General features: G+C 28.1%; 1 protein-coding gene across 1 annotated transcript in view; it reads left to right on the top strand.

Moving 5' to 3' along the window:
* The window catches only part of LOC111624393, a 32,764-nt gene extending 20,037 nt beyond the window's left edge, over positions 1-12,727 (top strand). The window contains exons 5-9 of the mRNA XM_023367223.1: positions 2,923-3,031; positions 7,131-7,198; positions 7,265-7,401; positions 7,483-7,661; positions 12,440-12,727. Coding sequence (XP_023222991.1) covers positions 2,923-3,031; positions 7,131-7,198; positions 7,265-7,401; positions 7,483-7,661; positions 12,440-12,640 — 694 coding nt within the window. The 3' untranslated portion in view covers positions 12,641-12,727. The remainder of the gene's footprint in view (positions 1-2,922; positions 3,032-7,130; positions 7,199-7,264; positions 7,402-7,482; positions 7,662-12,439) is intronic.
* The last annotated feature ends 1,050 nt before the right edge of the window (positions 12,728-13,777 follow it).

Genomic DNA, 13,777 nt, shown 5'->3' with positions numbered 1-13,777 from the left:
AAGAAGTTATTACTATGTTCGCATATATAAATTATTACTTAATAAATAATTTAATATATATATATTGATAGATCCGTATTATTTATTTGTTAATTTACATGTTTATATATTATAAATTTAATTAAAAATTATATAATAATTAAGGTTCCTCTATTGATGATAAATCATATACTGCCATCTGGTGATATGAAAATAAAGTATTTGGTCTGTTTATATTTATTTATAATTTTATTTTATTCGTTAATTTATATTTCTAATTAAAAATTAATACATTTAACGGATAGATATTTTTCCAAAAAAATATTTTTTAATTTTATTTGATAATTAGTATTAATATTACTGATAATTTTGATTATTTGATATAAAATATTCAGTAAAATTTAGTAAAAATGTTAATTAAATTAAAATAAAAAATATTAAATAAAATTTTAAAATTTTTTCTGAAGAAATTTAAATTTTTTAAAAATTTTTGTATAAATTTTCAATTAAATTAAATTTTTTAATAATTATTTCTCAGTTTTAGAACTGAGCATGCATGTTTATAAATGACCCTAACACATTCAGGATGTCAATAATATAAGAAAACTTATGTGAATATTTTTAATAAATAATTCAATTATTCCTAAAAAAATATAACTTACAATATTTTTAACTTACCATAAATTAAATCTATATTAACTAATTTCTACAATAGGGATACTTTAATTGATAATTAAGGGTCATCATTAACATAAAGTAGGATAGAAATTTTAATAATCTACAACACTATAAATAAGTAAACTTCATTAAAAAATCTACAAACTCTTCAGATTATGAAATTTACTCCTTAATTTTATATTATAAAATGTAAATATAGAATAAGTTATGAGAACTCATATTTAATAATAATTTAGAACATATCACTTGATATTTTAAAAATAATGTTAATAGTTCTTCTCTAAGTACTCTTCATATTTCAATAGTAATAAATGGGGATGCTATCGGAAAATAATTCTTCAAAACTCTTATCGTTCTGTGTAAATGACCCTTAGAAAAGGGGAGGAGAAAAAATATTAAGCTGAAAATTTCATTTATGTTATCCTCTTCTCATATTATTGGAAATATTTCACAAAATTTAATTAAAACTGCGCCCATTCTTATCTTAATAATAATTATTAAAATTATTATGCAAATTCATCTCCAGAGCTTAAAAATTTATCCTAAAATTCTTGTGAGAAATTTATTCATAATATTAACTAGAAAAATCTTTTAAATTAAACATATTTAAATAATGATAATTTATAATATCAATAACTTATAATAATGTTAATTATTTTTAACTAAAGTCTTTAAAATATTATAAATTTTTACAATAAATTACTGAATAAATTATTTTAATTGAATTTAAATATAAGCAGACTGGCTCAAAAGTTAGTTAACTAAGTTGTTTTAGAAGCTACACTTGTGAATGTGAATTTTGACTTTTGTAGTAAACGCGAAGTATCTCAATTTTAAGAATTTACAGGCGATAAAGTGTTTAAATAAAAGTGTAATTCAATCTTTACGACAGTTAATTGAGTTTTGGGCCATCCTATATATTTTTTAAAATGAAAAGTAGTTATAAAAAAGAAGAGTTTATTTAACTCAATTATATCAACTATCAAAATGTCCAAACAAAGTTTAATTCAATTGATATTTTGCTACATCATTTAAGTCATATAAAAGTAAAGTCACATTTTTTTTCAACAAGGGTCTCGGGTTATTAATATATTTATTCTATTGTACTTTTATATATATATATGAACTCGCTAGTTTTTATTGTAAAGTGCAGCTAGACATATAATATATATATAGTGAAGAATAGAATTTTCTATTGCTTTTTGCATTCTTCTGCAATTGAAATTCTTGTTTTTTTTTATTGTATTTCCCTTTTCAAAGCAGCGTAAATAACCAACTTGTAGTGCAGAAAAAATTTGCAATATACTCTGATATGAATATAAGTTGTTTAGTAAGATCTATATATATGTACTGTATGTGTGAATAAATGTACATGTATGTATTAACATTAAGTGTACAAGTCTACATGTATAATGCAATAGCTTATGTAAGTTAAAATTGTTTTTTATTTTGGTTTCTCTTGATGGAGGGGGAGTTTGTTTCCCCTTAAGTCAATTAGATTGAATTTAATTGAATATTTTACACTATATAAAATATGTGAATAAGGAATATTTAAAATTCTATAATTACTAATAATATATAAATTACGTAAGGTGTATGATTAATAAAATAAATACAGGTATATTAAATTTTATTAACTAGGCATTCCACATGTACTGTACAGTACTTGCATACATTTATTTATTTATATTTGTATAAAAAATACAAGTATGTTCGTAGAGGTGTGTGAAGACAGTAAAAAACACAGGTATATCAGGCATAACTGTGCACTCTTGTTTTTATATATAAACACACACTTATACACACACACACACACACACACACACACATATATATATATATATATATATTGTACAAATTACAGTTAATTTTAATTAAATAATAATTCTTGTTACAGGCCATTTTTGAATTTTAGTGTTAACTTTTTCCACTAAATTATCTTCATAAAAATATCAATTTAATATTTCTTGAACAAACTGATGTTCTTATAAAAATGAATTTCAATGATTATTATTTAATTAATTAATATTCAATATGTGATGTTTCAAATGTTCAAAAAATATTATTAAAAGAGTATTAATTCAGATTTCTGTATTATTAAAAATATTGAGATATTGGTAAAAGCCTATATGCGATAATTTTCAGAATTTCAATTCATTCTATCATAGCTGATATCAAATCATAGATTAAAATCTTTTACGACACTTTATATTGAATTTACAACATTTCTTACAACTGAATTGAATAAATTATATTATTTTATAGGCCACTTGAGAAAAAAGACTTCAATGAAATAAAAGAATTGTTATTAGAAGATGAAAGGATAAGAAGTATTTTAAATGAAAACACTTCTGCAAATAATAACAACAGAGAGGTAAATAAATATATACAATTTTTTTTAAATAAAATTTTATTGAAAATGTGAGGGGATTGACCCATCTCAACTATCTTGATATATAGTTGAGATATGAAGTTATTGATATGGGGCAAGTAGAAAGGTTGAGAGAGTATTATGTAGATGCAACTGAGACAGACTCTATGGTTGCAACAAACCACTTATTTGACACAAAAGAAGCTGACAAGGTTTCTGCAATCTTGAGAGTTCAGTCTCTGAGTCTTCTAACCTTTTTAGAACCTTTTTATTTCCAGTAAGGTAATATATTTAGATGCAAGAACAAACGTTTTCAAATCTCTATTGATATCTGCTTCAGGTTCGATGTTATTCTCTGAGTCTTCCTCACCCTTCCAAGATAGTCCCAATGAAGAAGTGCTTGTGGTTCATGAGTGAGTTCTTTTGATGACTCCAGGATGATACAGTCGACTTCCAGTAATGGGAAGATACTGATCCGAGAAAAGGAGAGAAACAAAGATAGACACAAGACACACATACAACAAATAGTCCAACACTTGGAACTTTTAGAAGTTGTTGTATCCTTGAAATTCCAGATTTTATTATTTTCTGTTCCTGGTCATCCTATTTCAATTGGTCACTTTCCCTGTTTTTACTTTCTAAGTGGTTGGGCACTCATCATCAAGTATAACAAGATCTCATCTTAGATTGTGAGAGAGGTCAAAATCAATGTTTAATTCGATCCCAACTGGAGTCTTAGGACTTACATTCTTTTATTGTTTATATTTTCCTGTCATATTTTTCATACTAAAAAATTATTTCTTACTTCCTTTTTATCCCCACAAGACAACTAACTGAATAACCCAAAATCAGCAATAAGAACACTCACTTTAGAACAGCAAACATTTTCTTCTGTCTTGAGTGGTCATCATCAGGCTAATGTTCAAAAAATAGAACTGCATATGTTGGACCAAATAGGTTTGAATATATAGCTGATTGGTGGAGATGGTTCCAGCAAAAAACTTGTTGAAATATTAAGATTTAAGAAATATGGAGTTAACACTAATATCTATAGCTTATGGAGATATAAACTAACCTGCCAAAAAATTAGAGACAGCAGCACATGCAATGTTGTTGCATTCTATGTATGAGGGAAATGCTTTGAATCAGAACATTTGCATATGATGACATAGGTACAATACTTAGTTCTGTGTGAGCTTGGTTAAAGTATCAATGGACTGTATAAAGGATTTATTTCCATTTGATTGTGGATGGATTGTTGGAACAAGAAGAATAGATCACTCTATCCACAAGATGGTCAAAGCTCTTGAATTTTCTTGTGTAACAGTTTCAAGGGTTTACCAGGAATACTTAAATTCCAGATAGACATTAGCAGCATGTGCACAGTGTGGGTGCCCATGGCTGATGCAAGAATGTCACTGCTAGTGGCTAACCAGGTTAGTAACCATGCAGTAAAGGGCAACTCTGTGCCAAGTCACATCAGTCAACACACTGTACAACATACACTACATTCCTTGGGATTTGGTAATCATATGACCCACCCAGGTACTACTACTGTCAAACTCCCTAATTTATTGACATGAGGTGACTCATGTCAGAATATGTCTCGCCCCTTAGTAAAAATCATTGCCTTATTTGGTCATTTACATCGACTTTCTCATCGGTTCACTCAGACTTAGAGGGGAGTACGGGGTTATGTTTTATCCTGGTCGGTAACCTTTTGGTTACTCTCTAGATAGTAACAGGTGGTTGTCACCATTAATTGGCTACTTATCTGCACTTTATATTTATGTTAGACTTGAACGATCTCCTGGTGTGAGGATAGTCCTTCTTCAGACAATTAAAGTCACCTTCGAGGTGACGCAGTACACTGAGGGGTCAAAAGGTCTACTCTTTACTTCATGAGAGGGGAAAAGAAAAAAGGAAATAATGATAAAAATAAACTATACCAATGTGTGAAAATTCACACTTGAGTCCGAACTCTCACACTACCAACACCCAGACATCTGGTAATGTGCCAAAGAATATCAAAATTGGACAGTGGATGACTGGTGCTGTGTTGTGTGGTCAGAATATTGTTTTCAGCTGATGATCATGTTCATATGATGATCACATGAAGCCATGGATACATCGTGTCAGCAAGTTGATAGCAGCTCTGTCCTGGTTTAGAGTGTGTTCTGTTGGTGTGAACAAGGACCAGTAGTGAGATTTAATCAACTTTAACAAGTGCGAAGTATGCTAATTACAAAAAATCACACCTTTAAAATCTAGCAATGAATTTAATAAAATAATAATGTTTTCAGCCAGCTTCACTGATCTTCTTCAGCTACAATAGAATGGAAAAATAGAAGAACACAAATATAAAAGTTTTAAAAACAAGAACAAGAATTCTAAAAAATAAATAAATAACAGCAATCATAGTTGAAATTAAATTTTTGTATTCACGTTCTTCTATTTTTCTGTTCTATTGTAACTGAAGAAGGTCATTTTCAACCAGTGAAACTGGTTGAAAATGTTATTATTTTATTTAAATTCATTGCTGGATTTTAAAGCTGTGATTTTTTTTTTTGTTTTCTATCTTTCCAGTTAGTTCAAAATATATGTGTATATATATATGGATATAATCTTGTGGCAGACATTTTGCATCCCTTTATGCTTTCTGTATTCTTTGAGAGTGGTGGTTTATACCAACAGGATAATGCTACTACCCACAAGGCACAGTTGACACAACAATAGTTTGAAGAACACTAGATAGATTTTTTCAGCTACTTCCTTGACCATCTTGGTTAACAGATTTGAACCATGCAGAGCATTTATAGGACACTGCAAATGTCACTCATTGTCTTTCAGAACTATCCAACAGATGCAACTGAATTATAGAGAGCCATTGAACATGTCTGGATTATAATACCTGTGCAACTCAGATACATCATAGTCTTTGCCACATTGTGTAGTTGCTGTTATTTCTCGGGAAGGAATTACATGTTATTAAGTAGGTATCTCTAATTTTTTGGCACTTTAGTTTATAAGGAGACTTCAAGAAGAGTGGCCATCAACTTTGAAGATGATGACACTTTTCCAACAGCATGGAAATACAGTAGAACTTCTTAATGGGTCACAGAATAACAGATTTTTTCTCCACATCCTAATTTTACCTCTTTTTAGTGTATCTCACAATATATTAGTCTTTATTCTTTTTATATAGTTTATCAATGATTTTTTCATCTTTCAATGTAATTTTACCGTTTAGCGAATCCATAACTCAGAATAACAGATTTTTTTCTAGCCCCATCTATTGTAAACTTCATGTTTTTCAATGTTTAGTTAATATTTGGGTGTTTCTGGGAATTTGTAGAGTTCAATGATGAATCTGGAATATGTACAATTGAAGAAGTGTACAAAGAGTCAGCAAGCTGATACAGTTTAGCTTGCTGACTCTAATACAATACAAAAGCTAAAATAATATGGAAAATACAGAAGAGGCAGAATGTCATCTTCATAAACTTTTTTGACTTGATGATGAATCTCATATGATCACATTTTCTGCATGAAGAAATGAATCACAGATCTCACTTTGTGTGACAGGATTTTTTACATGTTTATTCATTTTAAATATTCACAGAAACAATAAGAATGCTAATAACTCAATAAAGCTCAAAAGTATGATTAACTAAAGAATGAGACTGACTGATTTTGAATTACCCTTCTAATTCAAAATCAGTCAGTTTTGTTGACCTTTGCTGGTATGATGTGCAAACAGACTACTTTCTGAACAACTCTTGTAATTCGACATATTCTCTCATGAATGTAAGCAGTGATCATTTTACATTTATTCCATGTTGTTGTTAAATTTATAACTCCTCCTAGTTGAATACAACTTTTAGGGAAGTTGTCATGAATTGGATCAATGAAGATGATCATTTATTTTTTCAATTTTATAAACTTTTTTATCATATTGAGTATATAAAACTTGCCTGTTCTTTTACATGTGCAGTAATATTTTTGTTATAGTTTATATTATTAGTTTGATAATCATTAATAAAGTAATTGTTGGAAACATACAAATTGAAGCATAATAAATAGCATATTTATTTAAATTTAGACATCAAGTCCAGATGGGTCATACCAAAGTGCTGTTTCAAATCTTTCTGATACTTTAGTCAATGAAATGTAAGTTTTTGAAAATCTCAAAATCTCATAATTATCTAAAAATCATTCAATGTACATAATATTTAGTGTAACAGAAAAAGAAATGCATGTTGAAGATAGTGACGAAAGTGATTGTATACAAGACAAAGAAATTTGTCAACAAGCAGTTCATCCAGATGAGACTATTGTAGAAATTAATAATAAAACTAAAGAAGCTTTTAAATGTAAGAAAATAATTAATACTTTAATAAAATAAGAATTAATTCATTATAAATTATATCTTATTAACAAAAATTTTAATTTAGCTAGTTATTTTCAAACACCTGCGCCCTTACAAGATTTAAAAACAGTTCTTAGAAGAAATGCCATTAAACAAAAAATGACTATAGAATCAGATAATGAATTTGAAAATCTAAATAGATCTCCATCACCCACTTCCAGTATTTCTTCATCTGGGAGTGTTGAAGGTGCAGCACGTAAAAGGGTAAGTGCAAATTATTAACTTTTATTTTATGCAAATTTTATAAAATTTCTGTATTTATGTAATGAATTTTACCATAAAACAAAAAAGAACTAAAAGAACGTCACTTATAAATTAATTTCAATACAATTAAAATATATTAAATACTTTATTAAAACTTCCTACTGATATTTTATTATTTGTATTAAATAGACAAAAATTATTTTATCAAGAAGTTACTTTTAACTATATATATGTTTTACTAAATTTAATTAAAAAAACAAACTATTTGAGTATTTTAATAAAGTTAACCTTTGAAAATTATTTTTTTATTTAATATAACAAATCTGCATTAGCTTGCTTCTTTTCTCATTTACTTATTGACATGAAATGTTTGAAAAGAAACAGATTACTTACAGGAAACAGTAGTACAGAAAAGGAAATTTAATAAGATACCAGAAAAATGTGACATTTAAAAATGAAATATTTTTATGAGCCATGAAGTATCAAAGCTCGAGCCCACTTCCTAGACATAAGTATTACTTTTTCATTCCCACACAATCCAATGACCTGTAGCCGTATAAAATAGCTGCTTTCAGAGTGTTAGTCACTAGGGTCTACACACATTCTTTTAACATCACAAACATTAGGAAGGGCTTACACAGAAGAAATTCCCATAGCTCACTGATAGAGCAGAAAGCTTGTAAGGAGCATCCACATCTTAGAGGTACGAATATACAACCCCACCCACAATTGCCTAGATTTATAATTTTAGATTATGATTCCAGACTATGGTAAATTTATAAACAGATAGCCAAACACATAATGCTCATATCCATCTATAGACTGTTGAGCAATGGTAAGGATAAAGTAAACACTGATAGGCTCCAGGAGTGTATACTCTATCCTAATTTATGATGGTAGTAGGTTCAATAGATAGCATACATTGGTTCTAACAGATCTTTATCTCTCAGTCTTAAAGATCATAAATAAACCTAGACAAAGATAAACCAATTATTGCATTAGCTCAATATGCTACAGAGTCCAGGGTGTCAATTAATTTCAAAGCAAGGCTAATATGACAGGCTTTTAAGGAACATTTATTAATAACATGGAGACACTTGAAATATTTAAGGGAAACTTCAATGGGGATTGTATTAACAATAAAATACTGTCTTTCACATGGAGGTCATTGTTTGATAACTCCCTGATGAATATTGGAGTCCCATACACACAAGATAACTACAACTAAATTTAAAATTAAGCAGGTTAAATAGGATATTAATAAATTTACAGCTTTGTAACAGATTACAGGATTTATTGATGAATAATAAATAAAAACAGTATTTTACTTTTTCAGCTTGTTATGTGTACAGTATAACATGGGAGAAAATATTGCAATTGTGTCAGATTTGATTCTCCCAAGTTTTTTGCAGTTTTGAGACCTCCTGAATCCAAAAATTAAAAAATTTAAAAAATTCATATGTTTTGGTATCTATTTTATTTAATATCTCAGGATGGGTTAATGATTAAGGAGCGAAATTTAGCACAGTAGCTTGTGTATAAAGGGCGTTGATGCTTATAAATTTTGGTGGTTATAGATCAAGGAGTAGGAAGATAGAAAGGGGTTACATGTCATAGCTCGAGTGGAGTCTGGCTTCATGAAGATTTTACTCATTATTAGCATTTATAACTTTATATACAGAGTGTTCAGAAACTCCCATTACAAACTTCTAGGACTTGTAGAGGAGAGTGAGTACATAATATTTTGATTAGGAACTCATGTCATGGGTTCCTAATCAAAATATTATGTACTCACTTATTATGTACACTTATATTATGTACTTAAGTTTGTAACGGGAATTTCCAAACACCCTGTATATAACAGATGGAGCCATAACACCTTGTAACAAATGGAGCCGTAAACTAATTTTAAATTTATTCTACTGCTTGATTTTCTTTTTGAAACCGTGTCCTGTTTTATATTTGTGGCGTAATAAACACTAGTATTGTGTTTTATTCTAAAGACACATGGCAAATTTTCTATCAAGTTCCTTTATTCGTTGATACGGTACATTGTTTTTTACTCGTTTCGGGCTGCGCAAACAAAAAACATTACATAGGAGAAACAAAAAGAAAAGTAAAAACTAGACTGAAAGAACACATAGCAGATCTTAAATACAATAGAATAAATTCTGCATTTTACGAACATTGTACTATAAACAACTGTAATATAGATAAAGATAACGTAGAAATACTGCATAAAGAAAAATTAACGTACAACAGAAAGTTTAAAGAAACCATAGAAATCATGAAAAGTAAAGACAGTATAAATAAAAACTTAAGTCTTAAAATAAACGAAAACTGGATTAATATATTATAAATAATATTTTTATAATAATATTTTTTTCCTTTTTTTCTATCGAACGTCATACATGGCAACACTTAAGACACCAGCGCATAAGAAAAAAATAAAAAGGGGGTGGAAGGTAAAGAGGGGGAGGAAACAGTTAAAAATTTTTTACAGTTTGTAGTATCGAAATATGCTTATAAGAGAAGTTTTTAGAACTTTTAACCTTTTAATTTATTTATAATATATACTAGTTATACAAAGATTAAAGCAGGTTTTACGTTTTTAAATTATAAAAAGTGTAACAAAAGGTACGTCTATATATCATTTATGTACTCATTATTTTATGTAAACTCTCTACTGTTATAAGTTAAATATATATATTGTATTTTAGTTGACTGAAGAGGGGCAAAACCCGAAACGAGTAAAAAACAATGTACCGTATCAACGAATAAAGGAACTTGATGGAAAATTTGCCATGTGTCTTTAGAATAAAACACAATACTAGTGTTTATTACGCCACAAATTATTCTACTACGTTGTCGTGTTTACAGATGGAAAGTTATGCATTTTGTTTCTGGTTTTTTATTTAATGAAATGTCTTGTTTTAAGTTTAAATAATTCTATGACTCTGAAAACTTTTTCTAATTAATAATTTTAATCAATTAAAAATTTAACTTTACAAAATTTAAGAAGATAACTCATTAGAAAGAACGGTAAATATACAGGTGATTTTTCTTTCAGTTTTTTCTTTTTTTTAAGAGAGACATGCTGTATACCTTCTAATAGACACCTCCCATGTTTAATTATCGAACTGGCTGACCAACCCAGCACTTATTAGTCTATGATTATGTTCTACAAAACATAAAGAAACTGAGTAAAGAAAGGGAAAAAAAACACAAAAACAAACTTTTCAGACCAGAATTTGCAATAGTGACACCAGTTATGCAGAAACAAGAAACAAATTTCTCATGCAAACACGCAAGAAGTGCACACAAATGTCTGACTCTGTGCAAGCATTAGTTCTAAATTAATGATTTTCAGCTGTTGACGCTATTTGCCACAGCACCAATAGCTGGAAATCAATTTGTGATATTTTCTGGTCATAATAACAAATTATGGTTGCTTTATTTGTAATTACTATTAGTTAATAATGAAAATAAATTATTGTCCTTTAAACAAAAGATAACATTCTCAAACTAAATTATAACGTCTAACGAAAAAAATCCATAAACGTAAAATAATATTTGGACTTGACTCCTAATAAATAATATATATCATGGTCAACTAATTTTATTTCAGTCACAGTTTAGTCACTTTTTTCTTGCTGTTAGTTATATTCTCACTTAATTTGAAGTCATTTTCTGTTCTGATGCCTGTTAATAATATAAATACTTTTTAAATAAAATCTCATAACAGATGGCACACCACACGACTTTTAACTTTTGCCAGAAAAGTTACTCAACTTGTTGTTGTTGAAGATTGTATTTATTTTAAGACAAAAATAAATGTATACAAACATAGAATATAGTTTGTAGTATACAATGTATAAGTTTTAGAAAGTTTTAAACAGTACTTTTTGTTTCATCTATTAAAATGAAAAATTTATGGTGTTCCAACCAGACAAGTATTAAAAAACTACATCTTAATCCAGCAAAAATTTAATATAATAAAAACGTTTTCAATCGTTTTTAACGATCTTCATCAGTTCAGAAAAAAGTGGAACATAAAATGATTTCAGAATAAATATAAAAATGAAAAATTAATGGAAGATGCCCTTGCAGCTGAAATATAGATAAATAAATAAATAAGGCCAAAATGTAGTGAAAAAGAATAAATAAGATATAACATCAAAACTAGCATAATTCGTTAGCATCATTAACTATTGTAAAATGATCTCTAAGCGATAGACAATGCGTTCGCTTCCCTATGGTTTATTCAACAGTTATTGTGTGTGCCTTGAAGATTTCCAACTTCTCAAGGTGTTTCACTGTGTGCCTATTCATCGATGTTTTGATAATAGTTTTGGACATTAACATCTTGTTGTCTTGTATATATGACACATAAACCAGGAAACCAGATACATCCAGTGATTGAAAAATATAGCTCCCCAACATTCTTGATTGAAAAGCAGCTAGTCAACTTCTTCCATGCTAGGAATCAGCAACATCCATTTTCTATTACCAACTCGCTACAGCTTGTGGAGAATCTTGGGGACATTTCTCTTACGGACAATGAGTATATGACTGTGTTGGACTATGAATTCTTGTATCCTTCAGATTGTTAACCATTCATAATTTAGAATTGTACAATAAGATTTGTATTGCAAGTTTGGAGATGATGATATCAATTATTAATTTTGATAACATCACCTCCAAAAGTGTTTCAACTTGCTTTAAATATATCAATTATTTGGTATAAGCAATACATTACAATATTCCTCTCTTTGTAGATGCCATGGTCAATGGAAGAAGAAGAATTACTAGTTGCTGGCGTTCAGAAATATGGAACTGGCCACTGGAAGTTTATTATATCAGATGGAGGACTTTACAATCGAACACCGCGTGATCTTTATGACAAATGGAAAAATATTAATAAATATAATCATCTCGATATGATAAAAGCAAGATTAAGGAAAAGATATGTTCAATAAAAGAAATAAATTTATTTATTTAATAAGAATTATATATACTTTTCAATTGAATGGAATACTGTAGACCCCCCATAACACGGTAGATAATTCCGCGTTATATGAATTCTGTGTTGTACGAGGCACTTAGATTTTACAAATACGTGAGCCGTTAACAGCCCGGCACACGTATTTGTAAAATCTAAGTGGCTCGTACAACACGGAATTCATATAACGCGGAATTATCTACCATGTTATGGGGGGTCTACTGTATTAAGCATTAATTGACCTATGCAAAAATATAAAGATTAGAAAAATTCTCAATAAATATTTCAACAAGATATATAAAAACTGAAATCTCTTTATTGAGAAATCTGGAGCCTGTGTGTCCTTACATTGTCTAACCATATAGATTATCAGATATATTTATTTCAATTTAAAAATTGTTATTTGTAAAAGTTTACAATAACAATAAACTAAAAATAGATTTCAGGTATGATAACATTTATTGTATACACAATAAAATAAAATATATATATTGATATATTTTTTTTTAATATTAAATATTCTTACAATATAAAAAAATTTATTATATTCATTATTAATCTATGTAATTATTTCCATATTTATGATATTTTAAGAAAAGTCGTAAATATCCATATGTAGTAGTGAAAAATTATTACAAAATAACCACTCTGATTCTATTCATGTAATCTAATGAAAATACTAATTTGATAATTAACATTTTATTTTAAACTGAAACAATGTTTGATTTGTTGATTTGAATTGCATTTTGTGATTGCAACTGATTAGGATAATTGGAAACTATTCTACAGTTTACTCTCATTTGTTTAAAATGAATAGATTCATTTCTAAATTAAATTTTTTTTTAAATTGAGCTTTAAGATAACAAAATTTATGCTTTATTTTATAAAACTGTGAAGTTTTATTTTGTGTTAATTTGCTTTTATCGAAATATTTAATTGTAACATATTAATATAAATTATTTCAATTTTGTGTAAAGAATGTTCTGAAACATTACAGTGATATGTATAATTCTCTATACTTTTGAAAATTTGTAATTAAATTTAAATCTACTTAGTAAATACAGATAAATGAAAGAGCAGGGAAATAATTTCTTATATGTGTTATTATAGGACC

This window comes from Centruroides sculpturatus, unplaced genomic scaffold, assembly GCF_000671375.1.
Source record: "Centruroides sculpturatus isolate CEXI.00-Female unplaced genomic scaffold, Cexi_2.0 scaffold405, whole genome shotgun sequence".
NCBI classification, from domain to species: domain Eukaryota; kingdom Metazoa; phylum Arthropoda; class Arachnida; order Scorpiones; family Buthidae; genus Centruroides; species Centruroides sculpturatus.
Note: the sequence above shows the minus strand (reverse complement) of the source record. Positions and strands in the feature narration are given on the sequence as shown.